This window comes from Panthera onca, chromosome A1, assembly GCF_046562875.1.
Source record: "Panthera onca isolate mPanOnc1 chromosome A1, mPanOnc1 haplotype 2, whole genome shotgun sequence".
NCBI classification, from domain to species: Eukaryota; Metazoa; Chordata; class Mammalia; order Carnivora; family Felidae; genus Panthera; species Panthera onca.
This window is the reverse complement of record NC_138339.1, coordinates 107334335-107360106: the sequence shown is the minus strand read 5'-3', so window position 1 is coordinate 107360106 and position 25772 is coordinate 107334335. Positions and strand designations below refer to the sequence as shown.

Below are 25772 nucleotides of genomic sequence, written 5' to 3'. Positions count from 1 at the left end.
AGCGTGTGACTGAGCTAGGCCTACACTCAGTAATTGACTCCACCTCAGTCTAGTCTGTTGATAGTTGGGTTTTGTTTGATTTTACAACAATAATAGAGTCTGTTTATCCAGCACTTACTTCAGGGCTACACCTATATTCTACATAAATTTTCCTCTTGTACTCACCTGATTAGTTCATATAAGTTCAAAACTAGTTTGGGTGAGATAAAAATAATTTTTTTTTCCTTTCATTCAGGGATCTTTTATAAAAGAGGTGAAATGTACATAACATGAAAGTAATCATTTCAAAGACAATTCAATGATATTTAGTATATTTGCTATGTTACACAACCAGCACCTCTGTCTAGTTCCAAAACAGTTTTATTATCCCAAAAGAAAACTACTCATTAAGCAATCACTTCCACTTCTCCCCTCTCTCCTCCCCTGACAACCACCAATCTGTTTTCCATCTCTATGGATTTACCTATTCTGGATGTTTCATATAAATGGAATCATATAATATATGACTTTTTGTGTGTGGCTTCTTTCACATAGCATAGTTTTGAGCTTCATCTATGTTGTAGTGCATATCAGTATTTCATTCCCTTCTTTGAGTAATCTTCCACTGTATGTAAATACCTCATCTTGTTTATTCATTCACTCATTGATGGACATCTGGATTGTTTCTTCCTTTTGCAGTTGCGAACGGCATTGCTGTGAACATTCATATACAAGTATTTGTTTAGTACCTGTTTTCAGTTTGGGGGGTGGATATATTCATAGAAGTAAGATTCATGGATAATTCTGTGTTTAAATTTTGTAGAGCCATCAAACTTTTCCACAGTGCCTGTATCATTTTACAACCCAACACGCAATGTACAAGGCTCCAGTTTCACCACCTCCTCACTAACACTTGCTATTTTCCTTTCCTTTGGATGATAGCCATCCTAGTGGGTGTGATGTGGTATTCATTGTGGTTTTGATTAGCATTTCCCTAATGACTAATGATATTGAGAATCTTTTCTTATTCATATTGTCCATTGTTGCTACTTCTTAATATAAACTCCCTGATTCAGTCAAACCCTAATTTTTGCCATTTTGCTCTCAACAACTTCTTTGCTTATGATTTACCTCACTGAGATGCCATGCTTCTCCCACATGCAACTTCTTTTCCTTGGTGAAGTCTCCCTCGTGATTTTAGGTTCCCGATAATAAGTACTATTAGGAGATCATATGTGATCTCTCTTGTATATTAATAGCTTCCAAATAATATATTTATGTATAAACTGTAATGCAATTTGAGAGACTCCTGGAAATAAGTACAACACAACAACAGTCATGCTTTTTTGTAGAAATTGTGCTGTTTTGAGTAGGCATTTTATAATAAGTAGGGAAGAAAAGGTTTGGGTTTAGGAGCCTATTTAGCATTCTGGGGGGGCGGGGGGGAATCTTGTGACTCTAATTATATTAGCTCTGAAAGCTATATACTTCACTTTAGACTTTGCTAAATTATTTTAAATTTCTTTCAGCATATTATGACAACACCATTTTTCATAGAGTTGTACCTGGTTTCATAGTCCAAGGGGGAGATCCTACTGGCACAGGGACTGGTGGAGAGTCTATCTATGGAGCCCCATTCAAGGTGAGACTGAATTTTTATTGTTATTTATTTGCAAATCAATTTGGATTCCTTAATTGAAAATCACTGTGCCCCTGGTGAAAAAACTACATTTCACATTACTGCACAAAATCTGGTATTTATCACATGTTTGGGATTATAAGGGATAAGAGCAGCACTTACCCTATCAAGCATTCTTTCAGAGTTGTCTTATTGCTAATTTTTTGCTAGATTGAATTCAGGTAGAGCTAATGGTGGTAGTAAGGAAAATGTGAGTCAGAAAAAAAGACTACATAACATAATTCTTTTTTTTTTTTTTTAATTTTTTTTTTTTCAACGTTTTTTATTTATTTTTGGGACAGAGAGAGACAGAGCATGAATGGGAGAGGGGCAGAGAGAGAGGGAGACACAGAATCTGAAACAGGCTCCAGGCTCCGAGCCGTCAGCCCAGAGCCTGACGCGGGGCTCGAACTCACGGACCGCGAGATCGTGACCTGAATGAAGTCGGACGCTTAACCGACTGCGCCACCCAGGCGCCCCTACATAACATAATTCTTGATAGCTGACTGTATCTGATATCTACAACTCTGTAAAAAGGTTTTAGAACATTTCATATGCCATTTTATTTTAAAATATTTTATTTAATACTGTATGGAATTTATATTAATCTGCTTGGACTGTTACAACAAAATACCATTGACAAGGTGACTTAAACAACAGGGATTTGTTTGTCACAGTTCTGGAGGCTAGGAAGTACAGATCAGCTTGCTGGCATTCAATTTCTGGGGAAGGTTCTCTTCCTGGCTTGTCAACGGCTGCCTGCTTGCTGTGTCTTTACATGGTAAAGAGAGTGAGCTCTGGTGTCTCCCTCTTTTTATAAGGACATCACCGCTATTGGATTAGGGCTTCACACTTACGACATCATTTATCCTTTATTATCTCTTCATAGGCCCTGTCTCTAATACAGTCACACTAGGGGTTACAGCTTCAACCTATGAATTCTGGGGAGACACAATTTGGTCCAATGCAGAATTCATTCTTAATTGTGCACAGTAGACCCCTGTAGTGGAAAATGCATTACACAACAGGAAATCACAAAGGGACAGAAGAAAGAATTAGCATAAAAAGTGTTAGAAAAAAGTGTATTAATCAAAAATAGGTCAGTGATGGGGCACCTGGGTGGCTCAGTCTGTTAAGCATCTGATTTTGGCTCAGGTCATGATCTTACGGCTCAGCTTGTGAGTTCTGAGCCCCGCAGCAGGCAGGCTCTGTGCTGACAGCTCAGACCCTGGAGCCTGCTTCAGATTCCGTGTCTCCATCTCTCTCTCTCTGCCCCTCCCCTGCTTGTGTGTGTGCGCTCTCTCTCTCTCTCTCACTCTCTCAGAAATGAATAAACATTTAAAAAAAATTAAAAAAAGAATAGGTGAGTGATTTGTTAACTGCCAACACAGAACTAAAAAGAAAAAAAGAGTTAATGTCCTAGTTAAGGTATTAAAATCACAGAGGGTTCAAGTAAACACTAAATGTTGTTGTTTTTTTTTTATCTGATGGTGCTAATATCATGTTCTTTGAATGAGTAAACATCATTAGTTCTTGAGGTAAGAGAATTTTTGAAGACATCATGTTTTTACTAATGAGATAGAGGGTCTGGAGTTTCTTTTAATTTTTTACTGGGTCACTGTGTGATTCTTGAGAACAACACTTGAACTGTTTGCTTTAATTTCCAGATGATAATGGCCTTAGAAAATGAGGAATGGTTATAATAAAAAAGTCTCAAATGTCACTATAAAAACTATTTTGTATTTTACCAAATTGAGATGTCTCCGGATTTTGGAGCTTCCATCTAGTAGGAAGCATTCCTTTATTCTGTTATTCAGTGTAACAGAATAGCTCTTTTTGACAATTTCCTTCTAAATTGAGATTTTTGCCTATTATGTCCAGGTAATATGGTTACTTTGTTAAGTTTTTCAGTTAGGTCATTTTTCATGGGGTATACAGAGTTAGGACTCTTTGAGTTCAAATCTTTGACAATTATTTATTAAGGAAAAATAACTTTCTTTCTGAAAAGCACTGATTACATAACATGGCTATATTATAAATGAGTCTAGCATCAGGCCTGGAATGAAATTCTGTTAACAGAGAGACTAATGTAGGTTATGGAGCCCTCCCATAGCAAGAAATTCACCTTAGAAAGGCTTGCTCTTGCTCTTTGGAAAACTGGCAAATGGGACCAGTGCTTGTTCAGAAAAGATTTAACAAAGACCTGTAAAAAACAGAGTAAAACAATTTATAGTAGTTTCCTTGAACTAAAAACCAAGAAGAAAGCAATTTTTTCATGACCTTTAGAACAGAGTGGGGAAGGGCAGTAGTTGAAGACTCTGCCGTGATTCAAAGGTAGGTTTTTTTGGAGAAAAAAATAGAAGGTTCTAAAAAGTTAGATTACTTTGAGGGATGTGAAGAAAAGGGGAATGAGTTTGAAATCACTTACCCTTTGAATGTCTTCTTCTGTGTAAATATGGGCAGCTTTCCCATAAAATAGGCTAAATTTGTGGTTGTGTATATTTAGAAGATAACTTCCAGGCTAGTGAAGTCAAGTTTAATAGCATCGAGGGAATAAATACTGGATTTGCTTATACTTGAAAATCAGTTTGGGGCGCCTGGGTGGCTCAGTCGGTTGGGCGTCCGACTTCAGCTCAGGTCATGATCTCACTGTCCATGAGTTCGAGCCCCACGTCGGGCTCTGTGCTGACAGCTCAGAGCCTGGAGCCTGCTTCCGATTCTGTGTCTCCCTCTCTCTGGCCCTCCCCGACTCACACTCTGTCTCACTCTCTCTCTCAAAAATAAACATTTAAAAAAAAAAAAAAAAGAAAAGAAAATCAGTTAAATAAAACTGTAGCATTTTTGATTAGAAGTTGTATAGAACCTTGTTTACTGACTATGAAGGTCCTTATAACTGAGATCATTCACTAAACTTTTTTTTTTTTTTTTTTTTTAATGCTTCAGGATGAATTCCACTCACGGTTACGTTTTAATCGGAGAGGGCTGGTTGCCATGGCAAATGCTGGTCCTCACGATAATGGCAGCCAATTCTTCTTTACACTGGGTCGAGCAGATGAACTTAACAATAAGCACACCATTTTTGGAAAGGTTTGTGTCCAGTTATCTTCAGCTTCTATGATACATATGGCCAACTTATCTAGGAGTTGCCCTCATAAAAATATTCCCTGGGTTATTTTTTTATTATTTCTAAAAATGGTGGAATATATCCACAGTGAGCTATGAAGGACCATCTGAACTTTATGTGTGTATGTTTCAAATAAGTCATTGATTATAACTTTAAAATTTTCCTTTTTCTAAAACATACCGATGGTATTAGCTAATGCATCACTCAGCTAATATTATTTCTACATTCTTAGAAACCTAGGCATTATCTAGGTAACAAGATTTAGTAGTTTTAAGTTTTCCTTAAAGTGGAAATTGTGTTAACATTAAAACTTTTTACCTGAAATACTACTTTGAATAGGAGCTATTTAATCCTGCTCACGTTTAGCATCATATGAGGGAATATCACTTCCGTAGAATTTTGAACCGTTTTGTTTAAAGGAGGATTCTGACCGTTTTGTTTTCTCACTTTCTCTTCTAATTCCCACATTCCCACATGTGTTAAGTCTTAGGCATGTTACATATCCCTAGTGTATCAGCTCCCTCTGCTGGTTCAGTAGGAATGGTTTCCCCACAGCCTAGATGAAACTGGGTTTTCTGATGATGAAGAGGAAAAAACAAACTGAGCACAACTGGAAAACTGGTATTGCTTTAAAACTCCTGAGAAATGTTGAATGTAAGGACTCATGCTGAAAACACGTAGTACAGTATTGTTGCTTAAAACTTAACAACGTAGGTTAAGAAATAAGCATTGGCACATTTGAACCACTCCAGCACAGGTTATCTGATGTTCAACGATTTTCCTTCCTGTTATTAAAAAAAAAAAAAAGTAACAGCATATAATAAAATGAGATTTAGGTTGTCATAGTGAACCACTTTTTACAATTGCTATTATATACCTTTCGCACTGGAGACAAAGTATAGCTTAGTGATGAGAATTCAGAAAGGCCAACACTGTCGCTGTGTAACTTCTTTGAATCTCAATGTTCTTCTCTAGATAAGGAGTATAAGGACCTGTATTTAGTATGTTTATGAGGATTAAACAAGATAATATCTGTAAAGCACTTCCACGTGTTCTTATTTGCTTGTTCTGCCCAATTCTAAAATCTAAATTTATTATTTTTTTTAATGAAAAGTTGTCATTCAGTAGGAGGTTACCTGGCACTATATTTTTATTTTTAATGAAAACTGATATTATATATATATAGGAAATTTCATAAAAATGTTATCAAGGGATTGAACTCCATTTCTCCTTTTCCCCCTTAAGATTAAGATGAAATTGCTTTATTTGCATTATCACTACATATGCTCCTATATAAAAATATGAAATTTCCTTTTAGTTATTGAAAAAAATATTTTCAGAAGTCTTCCTTTATTTCAAAGATGAATATAGGGGCGCCTGGGTGGCTCAGTTGGTTAAGGTCCAACTTTGGCTCAGGTCATGATCTCGCGGTACGTGGGTTCCAGCCCCACGTTGGGGTCTGTGCTGACAGCTCAAAGCCTGGAGCTTGCTCGGGTTCTGTGTCTCCCTTTCTCTCTGCCCCTCCCCCACTCACGCTCTGTCCTCTCTGTCTCTCAAAAATAAATAAACGTTAAGAAAAATTCAAAGAATAATTATAATAGTTTGCAGTTTTCTTATCTGATAGGTTACAGGGGATACAGTATATAACATGCTACGGCTAACAGAAGTAGACGTTGATGAGGAAGAAAGACCACGCAATCCACATAAAATAAGAAGTTGTGAGGTAGGAGCATGATTTCTAAGATACAGTGCTTAACTGATCATTTAAAAGAAACTGATTATTAGTATTTTAAACTAATGGATGGAGGCTTTATACTAAATCAATAGTACAACTCAGATTTTGTCTGTGTAATTTAGGTGCAATTTCTGATTAAGAATTTTTTTTTTTTAATTGAAGGTTTGACTTCAAGGATGAGACTTTAGCTGATAATCCAATGCATGAAAAGCTTGATTTACAGTGGAAAGTTAGAGGAATTAGACTTATTTAGCTGAATGAAGTAACTTCCTAAGTAATTTAAGAGTGATCCTTCATTGAGGAAGCAAGGTCCTTAAGAGCATTTGATTTGGGGTCAAAACCCTTGAGTTTGTCTTCCTTACTAGATATTAAGGTTTCTTGAATATTTTTCCTCTTTATAAAATAAGGATAAAATATACTCTACTTAATTGCACATAAGATTATTGAAAGAATACAATGAGACCATGTAAGTGGAAGCACTTTATGTAGTATATATATTAGACTTATAATAGTTATGTGAGCAAAAAATATAAATGCTAATGTCAACATAAATATTGGTCTTAATTTTTTGTGAAGTTTTAAAAAATGGAATAATGTTTTCAAAATATTTTTTCATAGGTTTTGTTTAATCCTTTTGATGACATCATTCCCAGAGAAATAAAAAAGCCAAAAAAAGAGAAACCAGAGGAGGAAGTAAAGAAATTGAAGCCCAAAGGCACAAAGTAATCATAATAGAAACATTTTTCTTCAGATTGAAAAGCTGAAGAATTCATTTAATTCATTTTATTTCCTTTTGTAACAACTGTCTACTAGTGAAGGGGGAGGCCAGTGTGGGCCAGGAAGATATCTGAATTATGCGGTTTTTCCTAAAAATTCACTTCTTATATTTAAAAACTGTATATAACTTGAACTTAATCTGAAGAAGTATTGTGTCAGCTGTCTATATGAAATCTGTATTAATAAACAGATAAATATTTATGATCACTATAGCAATTATTTATATAAATGAGTTGAGAATTTTTGGTTTTTTTACTAATTTTTCAATTAATATATGCTCAGTATAAAGAACTTGGAAAGTAAAGTATGAATGATATAATGACTGCATGGTTACATAATTTTTCGCTCCTGTGTTGGAGTAAATAAGTTTCAGTATTTTGTCAACAGTATTTTTCACATTATTAGTTTTGTCTATTTTATAAAAATAGATATCACAGAGTCAGATCTCAGCTTAATCTTTTAGTGATTTCCAGTGTCCATATTAGTTATTTTATTTTATTCCTAAGTGATAGATTCAGACAGTTCTAAGTGTAATCCTGCCTCAGTTTATAAGAAGCAAAATGTGTTAATATTTCTGAGCCCCAGTTTCCCCATCTTGTAAAATGGAGATTATAATTACAACACCTGGTTGTTACGAAGATAAAACAAGAAGAGGAATTTGAAAACACCCAGTGGTATGGGTATTCAATACATATTTGTTTCTTTTTGTGACATCCTACAATATAAGTTAAGTCACTTTTATAAACTGTCAAATATGAGCCACTTTAATAAGCAGTTGATGTCTTGTGGCAAAATAAATTCTTATATAGCTATATATTTGCTCTCCTATTTTTTGATTCATTTATTTTGACTAGTTTATCTCTGAGTGAAAGGTCACTGTCACCATATTCAGATACAGTATTTCATCACTATTATTTATCTTGGCAACAAGCCTGAAAGCTATGTGTTTTTGTTTTTTGTTTGTTTTTAATTCATAGCAAATAGCTTAGGGATGATTTGGTAGTCATTGATTGCATCTAGGTTTTGAAAGAAAATTCCTCTTTGTTGCCAAATCTTTTATTTTTCCAATACTTGAGAGAGAGTTTTAATAACTTATTATTTATCTTCCTTGAGATGTCTTTAATTTGAAGCCTCAGAGAAGACAGTTTCTTCTTCCCCATGGGCTCTTTTTTTGTTAAGATTATTGCTTATATTTTTTTTATTTGACAGTTTTGCATAACTTTTATCAGTTTTTAAATTTTAAGACCTATTTTGGAAGATGCTAGATTAATTGCTTCCCATTTGTAGTGCTCTTGGGGCTATATATTTATTAGTTTTTCAGAAATCTCCATTTTGTTAACCAATATTTATATATATATAAAAGCTTAATTATTTCTGTCATGCTTGACTTAGTATACTTAATGGTCGTGCTCAGGATGGATTTTAGTCATTAGTTTCATCTAATATGTGAAGTATCTATGGTCTGAAGCCAATGCTTTAACATTATGCTGAAAATACAGACCTTAGATTTCTGCTGAATCCTAAGTCATATTAGATACTGCTGAATGGTCAAAATGTGTTTCTTCTTGTATATTCTATTCTATTGGTTTGAAAATGCAATAAGTTTTGTTTAATTTTTTCTTAATTTTCTTTTTTCCTTTCTTCTTTTTTTTTTTTTGATAAGAAATTTTAGTTTACTTTCATTTGGAGAGGAAGCTGAAGAAGAAGAGGAGGAAGTAAATCGAGTTAGTCAGGTACAATGCTAAGTTGCCCTTTGTTCTGAATTATAAAAGGTATTTTTGTATCTCCTGCTACATGTGGCACAGCATGTTTTTCATAATACACAGTCAGGAAGCGTTCGTCGAACTGATTTGTAAAATGACCTGTTGTTAGTAATATTTACAACTCCTGAGATGATATGCCCTCTTAAAATTGTAATTTCGTGGGGTTTTTTAACTTGGCTTTTTTTTTTTTTTAAATCAGTCAGAACTAGAGTTAAAGAATGACTCAACTTTGTGATTCAGATTTTAATTGCTATTTAAATGATTTGCTAGATGATAATGATTATGATCATTGTTATAATAAATAGTGACAGACCAAGGTCTTACATTCATTTTAATATTGTCTATATATATATTATTAATGTCATTAATTCTCAGCACAGCCCTTTAAGATACATATTATCATTATCCCCATTTCCCCCATAAATAAATTAAGGTATAGATAGATTATAATTTGCTCAGTCACACAACTAGTAAGTAGCTAGAGCTGGGATTTGAACCTATGTCTGCCTCAGTATAAGATACATGTATTTGGATTATATATTGCCTCCTGGTCTTTGACCCTACCAGTGCTTCCATTAGGCCTGTAAGTATCATTTTCCTGAATATCACTTTTATCACAGTATACATTGTGAACACCTATGGTGCCTTGCCATTATTTAGAGCAGTGAATCTGTTAAATATACTCCAAGAAAATCATCCTCAAGGGTTTGTACTCCCAAAGATTCTGGTATGTCTTCCCACGGATGATGAAGAAATTATGGAAATTTATTTAGAGAATCAAATTGGGGAGGGATGGGAAGGATGGAAGGAAGGGGAGGGAGGACTGCCTTTGATACAGCAGTTTGGTACATTATAATAATAGTGGAGGGTTGAAATGCAGAGTTTTTAAAAAGTGGACAATTCCTGTTCTTACATCTGTTTGTAAAGACAACCATAATGCCTTTAAACCACTCTTCTGTAAATAGATTACCTTTTTGCAGTGTTTAAAAAGAAAGAAAGAAGATTAGTGAACACGGAGACCTAAAGGATTAGGTTCAAAGTTTTATCATAGTAATTAAAATTCTGTAACTTAGCACTGCCTTATTTGCTTAGAAATAGTTACCTATTTCTAACCAACAGTAATGACAGCATTGATTTAAAAGCACATTATTTTTACCCTTGTTTTTAATTCTTTATCCATATACTTCCCTCATCACTTTAGATCCTCTCCCCTTTCTCTCTGCCCCTCCACTGCTCATGCTCACACACACCTCTCTCTCTCAAAGATAAATAAACATCAAAAAAAAATTTAAAAAAGAGAAATGTTCTGGTCATAATTTTTGTCTTGCTGTCTTCAGTGTCCTTGAGTGATATGTTTGATACCATGGATTCAGCTACCACCTGTATGCTAATAATTCTGAACTCTAGGAACACAGCCCAATATTATTTCTGGGCTATTATCCCACATTCTTGATTTTTTCTCTAGGAAACATCGCTACTTCAGGTGTCAAAGTTAAATACATCTTTATATGAAAACCTCCTTTCTTTAGGCCTGTTCAGTATCATTAATCACTCTGGCACCCCAGTATGTCTGAAGTTATCTTCTTTAGATGTCAGAGCACTAGTTTTACATTATTCATGATTCAAATTTGTGCCTTATTAAAATGAAAGATATACTTCATGTCATGATCCTGTGGATATATTTGTAAATGGACAAAACCACAAATGTCAGATCTGGAAGTTGCCAGGAGTCCCTTTCACTGATGTTTTCTGAAGATGTCAAGTTTCCTTACATACCGATGCCTTCCCCACAATACCCCCACTCCTGTTTCTCCTTTTGTCTGGAGTGTCTTCTCTGTCATTTGACTCCACTAGATTTAGCTCCACTATAAATAAATATTTATTTTATGTAATCTCTAAAATGGCCATGTGATATAGATATTATTCCTATTTAAGCGAAGAAATCAGTACTCAGAAAGGCTAGGTCACTGTGCAAGACCAATGTAATTAAGAGGTAGTAAAATCAGAGTTTTGGTCTTAGGTTTCTATAGCCATTTAAGTCTCTAATACGATTCAAGTGCTCAGAAGCTGCCTCCTCCCAGCCGAAGCCATCTAAAAGGCTGGTGGGAAATTGCATTGGTGGCACAGCATTCTGGGGTGGAAGGCAGCTCAGTGCAGCTGGCCCCCTGCTGTTGCCTAACTCCCACAGGGTCCTGGACATCAGGCTGAGCAGCCTTGGAGACAGAGCCAGGGTAGGAGAAAGGAGTTCTTCTATCATTCTTTTTGTCAAATTAAATTTCTAGTCTGAAGTAAGTTTTGTTCAGTAAGTTTAGGATTGACTTTACTAGGAAATTAGTTTGAATTTTTTCTATTTGTAACAACAGTATGTGTTACATGTTTAAAGCATATCTTCTGCTGCTGCTGCTGCTTACTATTATTGTACAAAGTAAAACAAACAAAATGTTTAATTTACACGGAATATCGTGAACTTGATAAAAGCAATTTGTGTTTGCTACAAGGTTGAAATGCAAAAGGAGAACCGCAGATAGTGTTGTCTTGCCCTTTATGTTTGCTCTCAAACCTGAAAAACACTTCACACAGTGGAAAGACTAAATTCGTTCCTTTTTGCCAAGAAAATTGCAAACCATAGTCCATTATCAAATGAATAGTATAGGCCTAGTATTGTGTCATCATATTTCTCTCATCTGACTCTGTGCTGTGTGATAAAATTATCAAATGTTTGTTTCTGACCCTCAAATCTGTATCTTTTAGTTGGCTTATTCTTCTTTCCACCAGCTGCCTACTGGCCATCTCTCTCTATTTGAATATCTTACTAGTAACCCAGGCCCTAGCCAAGGCTTAGTTCATTATCTTTGTTTTCCAGACTTCTCCCTGTTCTGTGACTTCTTTTTCCACTCCCTGGTATCAGTATCCTCTAAAGAAAAATTTTAGATTCCGGTGTTTTTCTTACTTTTTTCTCTGCAAAACCAGTTTGTTATAGTATTCTACCAATTTTTCATCCATAACATATCTTAAATCTATTTTTCCTTTTAATTTTTTTTGCTACTACCCTCATTCAGGCCTTCATTTCTAGCCTGGGCTGCTGCCTTAGTCTATAGACTGGTCTCCCAAGTTCTTACTCTTTATTTTCTTTCACTCAGAACAGTCTTGCTGAAACCCTGAAACCTCTTTAAGATGTCACAGTTACACTCTGTTAACTATAGAAGTAAGGCCATGATCCCCCTTTACCAATTCTGCCCTTTGGTCTAATACTTCTTCTTCTTCTTCTTCTTTTTTTTTTTAATGTTTATTTATTTACTTTGAGGGAGAGAGAGAGATCGCAAGCAGCGGAGGGGCAGAGAGACAGAGAGAGAGAGAGAATCTTAAGCAGGCTCTGCACTGCCCAGAGCTCGATCCAGGACTCAATCCCACGAACACTGAGATCATGACCTGAGCTGAAATCAAGAGTCAGACGCTTAACTGACTGAACCACCCAGGCGCCCTTGTCTAGTACTTCCTAAACCATTTAAAACCACTGGAAAATAGGTCCAATACTTCCTTAAAAATTAAAAATTACATTCCTACACCCCATTTTAGACCTACTGAATCAGAATCTCCAAGGAAGGGGCCTGAGAAGCTGTACTTTTAATGAATTCCCTGGAATTCTTATCAGGGAAATGTAGGAAACACAGTTAGCAGACCTGAACTATTTGCTGTTCTACATAAATGTTTTGTATTTTCTTTTCTGTGTGTCTTTGTTCACGTTTTTCACCTGCCTGAAGTCCTATCCCATTCTGGATGTCAAAGTCACACTTATTTTCAACACCTAAAATACCATCTTTCTAAATGTCTTTTCTTAATTGTTTCTTTTTCTGATCTAACCTTTGCTTCTCTTGTGACAGTTAACATTTTCCTTTTAATAACATCCATTTTGTTTTATTACACAAGAAATATGTGACTATGTTCTCACTGTATACTACTCAAACATTATACCCTTTTCTTTCTTCCATATTAAGTGTGTAGAGTCCTGGGCTGTGGGCTCTTTGATGGTAAACTGTGTCATCTTTGAGTGACAGTAGGTTGGAGTAGAGATAGCATGGATTTGGGATCATATACACTCATATTGGCACTTTGCTTTCCACTGATACTTTGTGACCTTTACTTAGTCTCTCCGAGCCTTACATTTCCTCCTTGTAACATGAAAATACTCTGAACCATTTAGATTGTGAAATAAGGACGTGGGTAGTAATTACTTCAATACAATATGCAGTCTTGGAAAATGTTTTTGAAAGTCAAATGTCTTAAACAGTATACTCTATGTTATAATCTGTATTATATTCTCAGAGAGCTAAAGAATATCAAACAGTCTCTAATATGATTGTGATTATTATTCAGACGCTGCTGCCCTCATGTTAAAGCAGTCTAGAGGGTTGGGTTGGCAAAAAACTTCACCAACAATTTGGGGTTGGAAGCCTTAACTCCACACAACTGCCCTAGTGCTCTTACTGAGCACTCCCTGGGGCTCCTGAATCATAGATTGAGCAGCCTTGAAGGGCATCCTGTACATCATGACCCACCAACAACCCATTCTCCACATGTGAATGGGTCTCGGCACACTGTGCAGAATCTTTGGCTTACCGAATTTAGCTATTTGGTCTGTTTATATAATGGAGACATGAATAAGTTTAGTTTGAGAAAATACAACAACAATAAAAAATCATTGCAGGTTGTTGAGTTAGAGGAAAGGAAATTCTCTAGAGGGCATGAGACAAACTCTAGAGCAAAAAAAAAAAAAAAAAAATGGAAGTATATTTTATATATTTTCCTTTTGTACTATTCTTCAGACTTTGAGAACTGTTCCAATACAGTTTACCTTTGGGGTTAAATGAGACCTTGCTAAGAAAAATGAATGCTAGCCTGAATATTGGAAAAGTATGACCAATAGATAAAAGTAAGACTTACTGTTTTTAAATGTATGTAATAATTAGAACCAAAGTCAAGTGTCTTTTACAATGACCAAGAACAATTTTCAGTTTCACTGGATGGAAGAAGTTAAATATTTCTAGAAGTCTTGAAAATAATTGTTTCAATATTCATTTGCTTATCAAGTTCATTGACTCCACAGTGTGTTAAGCTTTATTCCAGAACCTAACATCACAAGTTAATAATGCTGAAGTCTGAACTGGGGCTTTGGGGTTTTACTTTATGTGAAAGTAGAAATAAGATAGAACCCCTCTGGTTTATGGATTATCAGTGTGGGATTACAGAGACAACTTCACTCCACTCATTTATTCCTGACAAAGTACCTCTCCCACATGGGTTAGCTTTCCTTCATTATTTATTTCGGTATCTTTGTACTACCTGATAAAATCTCTTTTAGAATAATAGAATTTTACAGCTCAAAGGGATCTAGTCCAACTTCCTTCCTTTATAGATGAGGAAACTGAGACTCTAGTTAAGTGACTTGCCAGACTGACTTCATTTCCTTTTTGATAGGATTGCATGATAGGAGGATGCCATAATAACGTATCTTGAGTTCTGGAAAGCATACTGTCAGAGTCTTGTGGACAACACGAGGAAATGTGATCTGGGAGATATTATAGTCAGATGGGTTTATAGGTGATTGAATACTTCTGCCCAAAGAGTGCTTTGTTGTCAACCTGTGCATGATTATTTGAACTAGGAAGTTAAAGTGGAATAGGAGTACATGTAAATTCTGTACTTGAACTTAATGCAATCAGCTGAATAGGTATAAGACTTTATAGGCCATAAGTCCTAGTTGAATTATGAAGAGTAAGGTCTCTGAATAAGGAATTTAACATTCTTTGCATTTGGGGGGATCACATTTGCAGCATTTTGTTCAGTTCAGAACACATTTAAGAAGGATACTGACAAACCAGATGCATTCAGAGGAAGGGAGGATCTTGCGGAGGATGGGGATGAAGCCAAAAACCATTGCACATGGAGAATGCTTGACGAGCTGGATATACTTTGAAGATGTAAAAACTAAGTGAAAATGTGGTCCTAGGCTTCAAACATTTGGAGAGTTTTTATCTGGAGGATCCCTGCCTTCGTTTTGCTTTCTTAAATAATAGTTTTATTCAACTGTCCGTACTGGTTTAAAGTTTACTCCCAAATCTTTGGGTCTAATTTAAAAACAGATGTCAGAAAATATTTTTCATGTGAAAGTCTACAATCAAACAAGCAGTTTTCAATGAGGCAAGTTAAGTGGTAGTTTCATTATAAAGGTATCTCAATAGCTAGATTTAAAAAATAGTAAACTGTGCCACATTCACAGTGATACACATAGCATTTCTCTCACTGCAAGATATGCTAACATTTTTACCTCAAATCCCAAGTTATAAAAAGACTCTTTTTCTCACCCATAAAAAGTGATATGGATGGACAAATATACCACTTTTGAGAATAAAATAAGAATGCTTTGTCCTATTCTCATTTATTGCAAGAAATTAAAGTCTCCCAAAAGCTTGGATCTGGGGGTGCACACAGCATGAAGACTGCTGCGAGGCCTTTTGCACAGAAGTTGTCAGAAATGTTGAACAGTCTAATTTACAAACTGTTCTGGCCTGATTAAATTGTATTAAACTTTACTTATCGTCCTAGTTGTTTATACTTAACTAGTTTTAAAAAGATGTTAATATATTTGTATTCATCTCATATTTCTGCTGTAACTAATGACTATCAATTTAGTGGTTTGAAGCAAAACAGATTTTATATGGTACATTTCTGGGGTCACAGGTCCAAAACAGGTTTCCCTGGGCTACGTACTGGGGTATTGGCCAGGCTTCCTTCCTTCTGGAGGTTCTGGGAAGAATCTCTTCCCTTCACTTTTCCACCTTTAGAGCTCATTTGCATTCCTTGGCTTGTGGCCGCTTCCTCTAGCTTCAAAGCCAACAATAGCCCGTAGAGTCTTTCTCATGCTTTATCATTATGGGATGGACTCTCCTGCCTCCCTCTTTCACTTGTAAGGACTCTTGTGATTACATTGGACGTACCCTGATAAACCAGGATAATCTCCCCATCTCAGAATCCTTAATTTATCCACAAAGTCCCTTTTGCCATGTCAGGTAACATATTCACAGTCTTTGAGGACTAGGATGTGGACATCTGTAGGGGGTCATTATTATACCTACCAATCTCTTTGTATTTAAACTGTACTCTATTCACTATACCTAATAGCAGACATTGCTTGTAGTTTGTTTTAGTTCTAGAAGGTAAAACTAGGACTGGTTGGATGGTTAGAAATTGCACGTGGATTTTTTCCCCTCCAATTAGAAAGAGAACTGTCCAAGAAGAGAAGACTAGAAGAATTTAAAAAGGGTGGTGTGTGTGTGTGTGTGTGTGTGTGTGTGTGTGTGTGTGGGTGTGTGGTGTGGTTGTAAGCTCCTTTCAGGTGTTGAGATACTGGTTAACTAGTCAGCAGTGATGTCAAGGAGATTCCTGCTTTGGGTGAGAGACTAGATTAAGTGGCCTATGAGATCTTTATTTTTCAACTATTAACTCTGGTTCTGTGCTAAAGGTCAGAGAATGTGATCGGGTTCTTCAGAAAAACAATACATGTATATGTGCAGTTCTGTGGTAACTTATTTTGAAGGATGTATCATTTTTTGGAGGAAAAGGTGTTTTTAAAATAATATTTTCTGTCAATGCAAGAGTTAGCTTCTTACTTATAAAGCTTTAATTTATGCTGAAAATTTCAGGAACATATATCTTTTGCTAGCCACATTACAGCAGTACTAGATTTTATGTAAATTTGTTAACTTGCCCTTTTGGAAGACTATTTTATTTCTTCCTCGCTTATGATTATATCATATATTTCTTCCTAGAGCATGAAGGGAAAAAGCAAAAGTAGTCATGACTTGCTTAAGGATGATCCCCATCTCAGTTCTGTGCCAGCTGTTGGAAGGTTAGTATGCTACCAATGTGATCCCAAATCCTTATTTTCTGGCTCAGATATTTTCTCGCTGCTTTTGTGACAAAATGGTCTGTTCTCTTAAATCCAGTTTTTTCCACTCAGACAAAAAACAAAAGCATTTTGGTGATGGAGCATAATGGAGGGAAGCACACTGGCCTCTTACACTCATCTTACTATCTATCTCTGTTGAACTAATTAAATTTAAAATTAAGTGCTAAACTTTTTTTTTCTTTTAATTTTTTTAACCTTTATTTATTTTTGAGACAGAGAGAGACAGAGCATGAATGGGGGAGGGTCAGAGAGAGGGAGACACAGAATCTGAAACAGGCTCCGGGCTCTGAGCTGGCAGCACAGAGCCCAATGCGGGGCTCGAACTCACGGACTGTGAGATCATGACCTGAACTGAAGTCAGACGCTTAACTGACTGAGCCACCCAGGCGCCCCAAGTGCTAAACTTTTAAATCTTGGGATAGTTTGAATAGGAAACTGTTTGCTTTTTTTTTTTTTTTAAGTTTAATGTTTAATTCAAAGTTGCTTTGAAGCATTTTGTACCAGTTGGTATGATGAGTAGACAAATCAGAGTTGAAAAGTTTTGTGAAGTCACTGTATTTTAGACCAAGTCATTGAGTATTTTTTTCTGACATATTTTAGGAGTTAACAGAAAACTCTCTATCTTTGTTGCTTCTCTCTGAGAAGGGAGGATGTATTACTGTTAAATACAACTGCACATGATATTGGGACAATGTCTCAAATGGGGATTAAAACACTATTGTACTGAATTTAGCTTGTGTTAAAAAATTCTATTTCAAAAAAATCTTTTCTTAATATCCTGGTAGTTTAAGGATTTGGCCTTTCCAGCCAGAATATGTCAAGCCAATGGAAGAAATTGTTTTCTCAACTCTTCTGTTCATAAAAATATCACTATTGCGGGGCGCCTGGGTGGCGCAGTCGGTTAAGCGTCCGACTTCAGCCAGGTCACGATCTCGTGGTCTGTGAGTTCAAGCCCCGCGTCAGGCTCTGGGCTGATGGCTCGGAGCCTGGAGCCTGTTTCCGATTCTGTGTCTCCCTCTCTCTCTGCCCCTCCCCCGTTCATGCTCTGTCTCTCTCTGTCCCAAAAATAAATAAAAAACGTTGAAAAAAAAAAAATCACTATTGGTTGTTATTTGCTTTTTTCTGTTAATTCTAGTGAATTTGTATATGTGCTAATGGGGCATACTTATTATTCTATTTGTAAAAATGAATCTCTTTTAGAATGTTTCTGTTTGCTCTACAATACCATTCTGAAATTCCTATGTTTTGAACTGTTAATCCCAGCAAAATATTCTAAATTTTGATTAGTGAATAATTTTATTAGTTTCATTTTGAAGGTAAACTTTACTTGCTTTCATTTTTTTTGTAGCGAAAAAGGTGATGCAGCAGGAGATTCAGCTAATGTGAGTATTAATCTTACTATAAATATAGTTTGAACAATTAACAAAATTTTAAAGATCTGAAAAGTAAATCATTTATTTTGATTGAATTATTTCCTTCCAAGTGTATATGTAGATGTGTATTTCCCTACAAACTGAAATCATACGTATATGAATTTCTAGCCCATTTTTCTCCCTCTCACTACTAGAATACTCAAAATTCAGATGTCATTGATTTTATTTCATTGTGTTAAAAGTTTAAATGTTGGGGTGCCTGGGTGGCTCAGTCGGTTAAGTGTCGACTAAGTTGGTTAAGCCGACTTCGGCTTAGGTCATGATCTCACGGTTCATGAGTTTGGACCCCGCGTCGGGCTCTGTTCTGACAGCTCAGAACTTGGATCCTGCTTCAGATTCTGTGTCTCCCTCTCTGCCCCTTCTCTGCTCACAGTCTGTCTCTCACTCTCTCAAAAATATGTAAACATAAAAAAAAATTTTTTTAAACAAAAGTTTAAATGTTGATGCGTGGACATCCTACACAGTTTATGGGAAAATGCTTAGATCAGTCATTTATAGCAGTATTCCTTAATGTACACAATTCAGAAGATTCTCGTTCAAGACTATAGCGATCTTTATTAATTGTATTGGCTATTAAAGCTGATTATAAAAAAGACCTAAAGGAGGTGTAAGAGCAAGCAGTGCAGGTGCATAGAGTTTGGGTGTTTCTGAATGGAGAGAACGCCAGCGCTAAAGCTGACTGGTGTTGCCTGCCTGGAGTTGTAGGAGATTGTATCAGGGAGTACAGACTGTACAGGGTCCTGAGTGAGTTGAGGGTCCCCTGGAGGATTCTGAGAAGGGGAGTAATTGCTGTGACTTCAATTATAGTAAGAAATCTAAGCTTCTCCACCTTCTCCTCATCTACTTGAATTAATCTCTGGTTGAGGTCGGTATGCTGGCCAACTGCCTGCAGAAGTTACATTTCCCCTGGGAAAGAACAGGAATGTGGACCACACAATATCCTGGGTGATCCAGAGGGAGCACGGCCTGTGCTGCACGGAGGGGCTGTGTGTGAAGGGAGCAAACACTCCTTACTCAGGTATCCCATACTGATGTAGTTGGCCTACAGCAGACCATACGGGTATTCCCGCCTGTAGCAAATGCTTCGAGTCCTTACTAATTTAAAATAAAAAAACAAAACTGGCTTAGAATGCAATGTGGAGAGTCGGAGATGGATCTCTGGTGGTGTGAGGGGATGTGGGATGCCTAGCAAATACTGCATTTCAATTTCTACAGGATGGAGAATATGAAGGTGCAGAGCATGATGAATATATTGATGGTGATGGGAAGAACCTGATGAGAGAAAGGATTGCAAAAAAATTAAAAAAGGACACCGGTGCAAATGTGAAGTCCACTGGAGAGGGAGAAGTGAAGAAGTTGGTTACCCGCAGGTGAGTCGGTTATGGTGCTTCCTGGTGTCAGTTGTCTTTCTCTCCTTCACTCTAAATTAGTATTGAGTCCTCTCTTCCACTTCTTTTTCAGAACACTATTTTCATAATGTTTGATAGATATGCCAGTTGTGTGTTAGCCTGTTTGGGGGCCAAAAATACAGTTTTAAAGTACTTACAGCAATGGTCCCTGGAGTCAAATTCCTCTTCATTTTCTCTCTAATCTCTTCTTTAAAAGCCCCTACAAATTTCTATATGTGGGGCAAGCAATATATTAGTTAGATGCGGAAGGCCGTGTTTGTCTAATACCAATGCAAGCAGTAGAGTAACATATAGAATGAAAAGCCAAATCCTTAGATTTAGGTGAGTAAAATATGTCACAACTGGTTATGAAAGTGTGCGGGCCTGAAAAAATTCTTAAGTATCTTTTCAACTCTGATTTATACCATATACCCCTCCTAATCTCTGTCAGAAAAGAAATTTCAGCAAATGTCTGATAGTGAAGAGTTGTTAAATTTTGTGACTCAACACTATATTCTGAAATTCAACTTAACTGAAAAACTCTCCTTTGTGATTTTATTATTCAACTTTATGGTATACATTTTAAATAATACTGCCTTAAAAATGTTTTCTTGGGATCGCCTACATTTGGGGATAAGATGGGTGTAACTACATATAAACAACATTCTTATTTTTTTTTTAAGTGTATTTATTTTGAGAGAGAGAGACAGAGGGAGTGAGCAGGGGAGGGGCAGAGAGAGAGAGAGAGAAAGAGAGAATCTCAAGCAGGCTCCACACTGTCAGCACAGAGCCCGACGTGGGGCTGGAACTCATAGCACTGTGAGATCATGACCTGAGCCAAAACCAAGAGTTGGATGCTTAGCTGACTGAGCCTCCCAGGAACCCCAGCAACATTCTTATTTTTCTGCTATGTTTCTCCACTTCATATAGAAAAACTTAAAAATAAAAGGCATTTCCCTATTGGTACTGCTTCGGTTCCTCAATTTTTTCCTTCATGTAACCTGAAAAGTAATTGTCAGCAATCTCCACTGATGGTAATAAACCCTTATATTCAGAAATTGTACTTAAATATAGTAGATTAATATTGGGCAACTACTGACAATGTTTTAATGATCATATATGAGCTTATATATCATATCAAGTCTGTAACCTTAAGTCAGATTATACATACAATCAAGGATGCTTTTTCTCTCTCATTTTCATTCAAAACATGCATTTGCTAATTTTTAAGAACTATGAATATGGTACAGGTTAGGTTTATAATGTGACAAAAAATGCATTTTGAATTTTTAACAGATGAAACAAATAGTTGTTATGCTTAAGTGCTTAAGTCCTCAATTCTCCTGTCTCACTGGCTTTAATACAAGTTGCAATATTTATACACCCTGTAATTAATATAACTTATAATTTAGCAGAGCTGACTTTTCTTTAAGTACTAAATAAAGCTTATTTGGCAAAATTTGCCTTAATAAATAGTGAAAACACCAAAACATCTATTTTTAACTGTTCCCCTCTTCCCCCAGATTTTCAATATTGACATCCTCCTCTCTCCCTCCTTCATCTTACCTCTCCTGCCCTCAAAGAGAAATAAAAGAAAAATAAGGAGGTCGGGATAGAGAAGACAGTACAGGATTTCAAAGGGAAAATACAGTTTTTCACTCTTACTTAGAAATTTCCACATTTGTCTCATGAACACTTATTTTGCGTACAAAAATATGTCCAAAATTATTAGTTAGTTATAGCAGCTTCACTATAGTTTAACTCTCAAGTTAGTGTTATGTTAAAAAAATAAAATAAAAGGGTCAATATACTGGGACTGAAATAATTTTATAAGGAATAAAATATGATATTTAAGTATTTCTGATGTTTTAAAAAGATATGTGCTGGTAAAGATTTAAATCAGTGTCTTTCAACCTTTTCAGTACATTGAGGTCACCTAAGAATAGGCCCCACCCCTGACTAAGTCTGTCAAAAATTTTGGTACGGCATCCTAAGGTTAAAAAAAGCACTCTAGAAAAAAATAAAATAAAATAAAATAAATAATAAAAAAAAAAGCACTCCAGGTTATTCTACTGAGCACCTAAGGTTAATTTTAAGTTTGGACTTAATTGGCGCTGGTCTTTTGGAACGCCCTATTTTAAAGTTGATTGTAAAGAATTATTTTTTTGCCTGTAGGTGGAGCTCAACTGCTGCAAGTTAATCCTATAAACCAAATTCAGCTGTCTGCCCTATTTTTTAGCATCCGTGTAGGGATTCATAATAAAAGACCAAAGGATAAAATCAGACGTAACAAGCAGACCAAATAGTTAGAAATCATTGGTTTGTTGTGATGATTATAATCATTATAGAAATTCTGTCTTTGTGTAATTTCTATCAAATGTAATTATATTGTGATTACTCTTCTAAATTATTTTCATTACATTGAAATATGAATCAAAAAAATACTGACACATACCCTCAAATTACAATCATTAAACATTTGATAGAAATATTTCAAGGTTAACCAGAGTGGTATTAGTTTTGATGTTTGAACAGGTTCTGGTTTGATCAGCTGTGTTCTGTTGACCCATGATATTTAGTTGACCTTTGTCTTAAAACAACTCTCTTATTGGTAAAGTTAAGTCGTATTTGTGTTTTAGTTATGACTTATGTTAGGTTGACTGAATATGAAATATCATTATTATGATAGTACCAGGAATTTAGATATGGATATTGAAGTTGGGATGGAAGACCTAATGAGTTGGATTGAACTTTAAGTTACGAGGCAAGGGGTAATATAGTCGTAAATACCTCCTGAGTATACTCCCCGAGGCCTGGGTGAACACCCAAATTAGATGGTGCCAATTGTAGCCTCTCCAGTCTCTCTTTGTTGGGTTTGACATATGTTACTAGGATTTCTTAACTTCCCATTGTTTCTAGCTTCTCAAAAACATTTGTGAGCTTTCTCTCAGCCTTGGGGATCTGAGTCTCAATATGATCAGTCACAGGAAGTCCAGATTCAAAAAGATAATACCAAATTTAAATTTCAAACATTTAGAAGATAGTATGCATTTTTAAATTATAGTACAAATTTTAAAAGATAATACAATAACAGATTGAAATCCGCAGACCTTTTAACAACCCTTTTTTAACCATTAGAATCATCATCTCTGAGAAGTCCCCCTCTTCTGTTCAACAGAACATTTACAAGCAAGGACTACATTAACCATTTAGAGCATTTCTGCTTCTGTTTACCTTCATTTGCTCTGAGATGTCTTCTGAAGCAGACATTTAAAAAGAGGAAGAGAAAGAAATGCGAGATACATACTGTGGGTAACTTGGTCTCTGAATAAAGAAAATCTGCAGGTATTATCTCTTTGGTATGGAATAGCAGATGACTAAGCTATGGAGCAGTCCCAGTTTTAATGACGTTTGCATGCTAACTTGTACTAGAACTTGCTTTTTATTTTGTATATGTTCTTTCCTAAGCAGTCATTCTACTCTCAGACATATGTTACTGTTGTAGCCAGATGCTGCAAGAACTGCTATGTGCCAGACAGTGCTAGACTCCAGGAACATGAAAATAAAGGCACATGTTCAAAATATAGTATATGAGTGCAATTATAAACAATTAATTACAATTTAGTATGTCGAGTGCCCTAATAGACGTGTCTACAAATTATTATGGATGTTAGGTAGGCAATATATGTTTCTGGGAAAGTTCAAAATACCAGGTCAAAAAAGAGTTGAATGTGGGGCACTAGGGTGGCTCAGTCGGTTAAGCGTCCGACTTCTGCTCAGGTCATGATCTCATGGCTTGTGGGTTTGAGCCCTGCATCAGGCTCTGTGCTGATGGGATTCTGTCTCTCTTTCTCACACTCTCTCTCTCTCTCTCTCTCTCTCTCTCTGCCCCTCTCCCCACTCACACTCTGTCTCTCTCTCTCTCTCTCTCAAAGATAAATTAACATTGAAAAAAAGAGTTGAATGTCCAATTGCCATTTTTGTAGATCAAGAATGGACAAATATCATCAATTTCATAAATTATACCCTAATGCTAGGAAGATAAACCATTTTTTGGAGCCACTATTGGAAAGAAATAACATTTTAGCATTAAGTCCAATCCTTGAAATTAGTGTTGTATAATACCCCAATGTAGACTAGATGGTTTATTTTACTGCCTTTATCTGTTACATTTAAAATTTTGGAATAGTAAAAATTATAATGTAAACCATACCATCATTTGGCATTTCTGGCAAGCTTCTACTTTTCTTCTGTTTGGGTCTTTATAGCAAGGATTTTTGGATATTTTGAACAAAACTGTTTCTTGGGCTGTTTGAACTAAAAAAAAACACTTTTAAAATGCCCAGTTAGTTCATTGAGAACCTTAATCCATATCCAAGGAATCACCTTCAAAATAAAACAAACAAACAAACAAAATCCTTGAACTTCAATTATATACTTCAGAAATTTGACAACCCTACTGTTTTTACAATTAGATTTCAAATGGAAGACAGGAAGCAGTGAAATGCCCACGTGGGGGAGATTCTCCTGTCAAAATGGAGAAAAAGCATTTGCATCTCTTTAGAATGTATTGATTTGTATTATGCTTGAGAGTTACATTCTATTGATCTGGTAGTATCACTTGTTTTTGGAGAACGGAGTTGTACATTTGAAATGTAGTGTTGAGATTATGTGCAGAAAAACATTTCTTAAGTTACTCAAGCATTTGAGGAAGTATTCTCTACCCTGGAACAAATCTAGTCACATTGAAGAGTTTTGAAATTCATTGCTCTCCTACTTTCTTTGTCTATACATTGTGAATTCACCTATCAATTAAATTGGCAAAATACAGAAGAAAGAGGCCACTCAAGATGCAAAGATCTTTGTTTAGCACAAAGTTGAAAACACATGAAGTTGCACAAGGGCCTGAGGGAAACTTATAGTTAGTGATTTTATTTTTTCCTCCCGTCTTTTTTTTCTCTAGTTTTACCCTTTGTATCCTTTCCCCCCAAAGTGTTCAGAGATTTTACCACCTTTCAGGTATGGCTTCACTTTTGCACATTATTTTGAGTTTCTCCTTTGTACCAAGCACTGTGCTAGGTCCCAGGATGCTCAGATTAGTAAGTCCGAGTTTCTTCACAAGTTGCTTAGTGTCTAGTAGAGACAGCTGTATGAACAGATAAGGGCTGTGAAGTGTTCATAGGTGCTGGAGCCAGAGAATCGTTTTGTTATTCTACAAATATTTCTTGTTCTACAGTGTGACCAGACCACTGATTTGCCAAATCAATTTATTTCTCGAATTTAACCTCTACAACAAAGCTGCAAGATATAGTCTGTATTATGATTCCCGTTTTACAAAAACAAACAAACAAACAAAAACCACTGCACTTAAAGAGGTTAAGTGATTTGTGTGTAGAAAGTGGCAAAGCTGGTGCTTGAACCTGTTAATGGTCTGACAGCCCCTCCAGAGCCCAGAGAACAGTTGGCCGGGGCCAGCTTACTTGTGTCCAGCTGAAGTGAAACTCTCACATCGAATGTTTCTAGCAAAGGTATGACATCATGTTAGAAATATTATTCTACATAAGTGTAGGGGATGGGCTGGAAGAAGGAGATCAAAACACAAAGACACATTAGTAGATTATTAGTCCAAGGAAGAGGTAATAAGGGTTAATCCACTAAAGTAGTATCTATGGGGATGGATTTAGATGATAAGGAAGCAAAAGATTTGGATATAGGAGACCCAAAGGAGAAAGATATATTCCAGATGACTCCTAGGCTTGTGGCTTAGATAACTGGCTGAGTGGTGGTGATAGGTATTGAGACAGGAATCCTGGATGTCCCTAGTGGTCCCCTCAGACATTTTTGTCCTTTTGTCCTTTCTGATCTACCTCAGTGTCCTGCCCAAAACACACTGAATTGCTTCTTTTATTAGTCAGCTTAAGTTAGGTTA

The 25772-nt window shown here is 36.0% G+C and overlaps 1 protein-coding gene across 2 annotated transcripts in view; it reads left to right on the top strand.

Annotated features, from left to right (window-relative positions):
* CWC27 (CWC27 spliceosome associated cyclophilin) overlaps positions 1-25772 on the top strand; it is a 201397-nt gene that overhangs the window by 13538 nt on the left and 162087 nt on the right. For both annotated transcript variants that reach the window (XM_060635677.3, XM_060635678.3), the window contains exons 3-10: positions 1509-1621; positions 4601-4744; positions 6406-6504; positions 7135-7238; positions 8957-9026; positions 16883-16962; positions 18371-18404; positions 19671-19825. In XM_060635677.3, coding sequence (XP_060491660.1) covers positions 1509-1621; positions 4601-4744; positions 6406-6504; positions 7135-7238; positions 8957-9026; positions 16883-16962; positions 18371-18404; positions 19671-19825 — 799 coding nt within the window. The remainder of the gene's footprint in view (positions 1-1508; positions 1622-4600; positions 4745-6405; positions 6505-7134; positions 7239-8956; positions 9027-16882; positions 16963-18370; positions 18405-19670; positions 19826-25772) is intronic.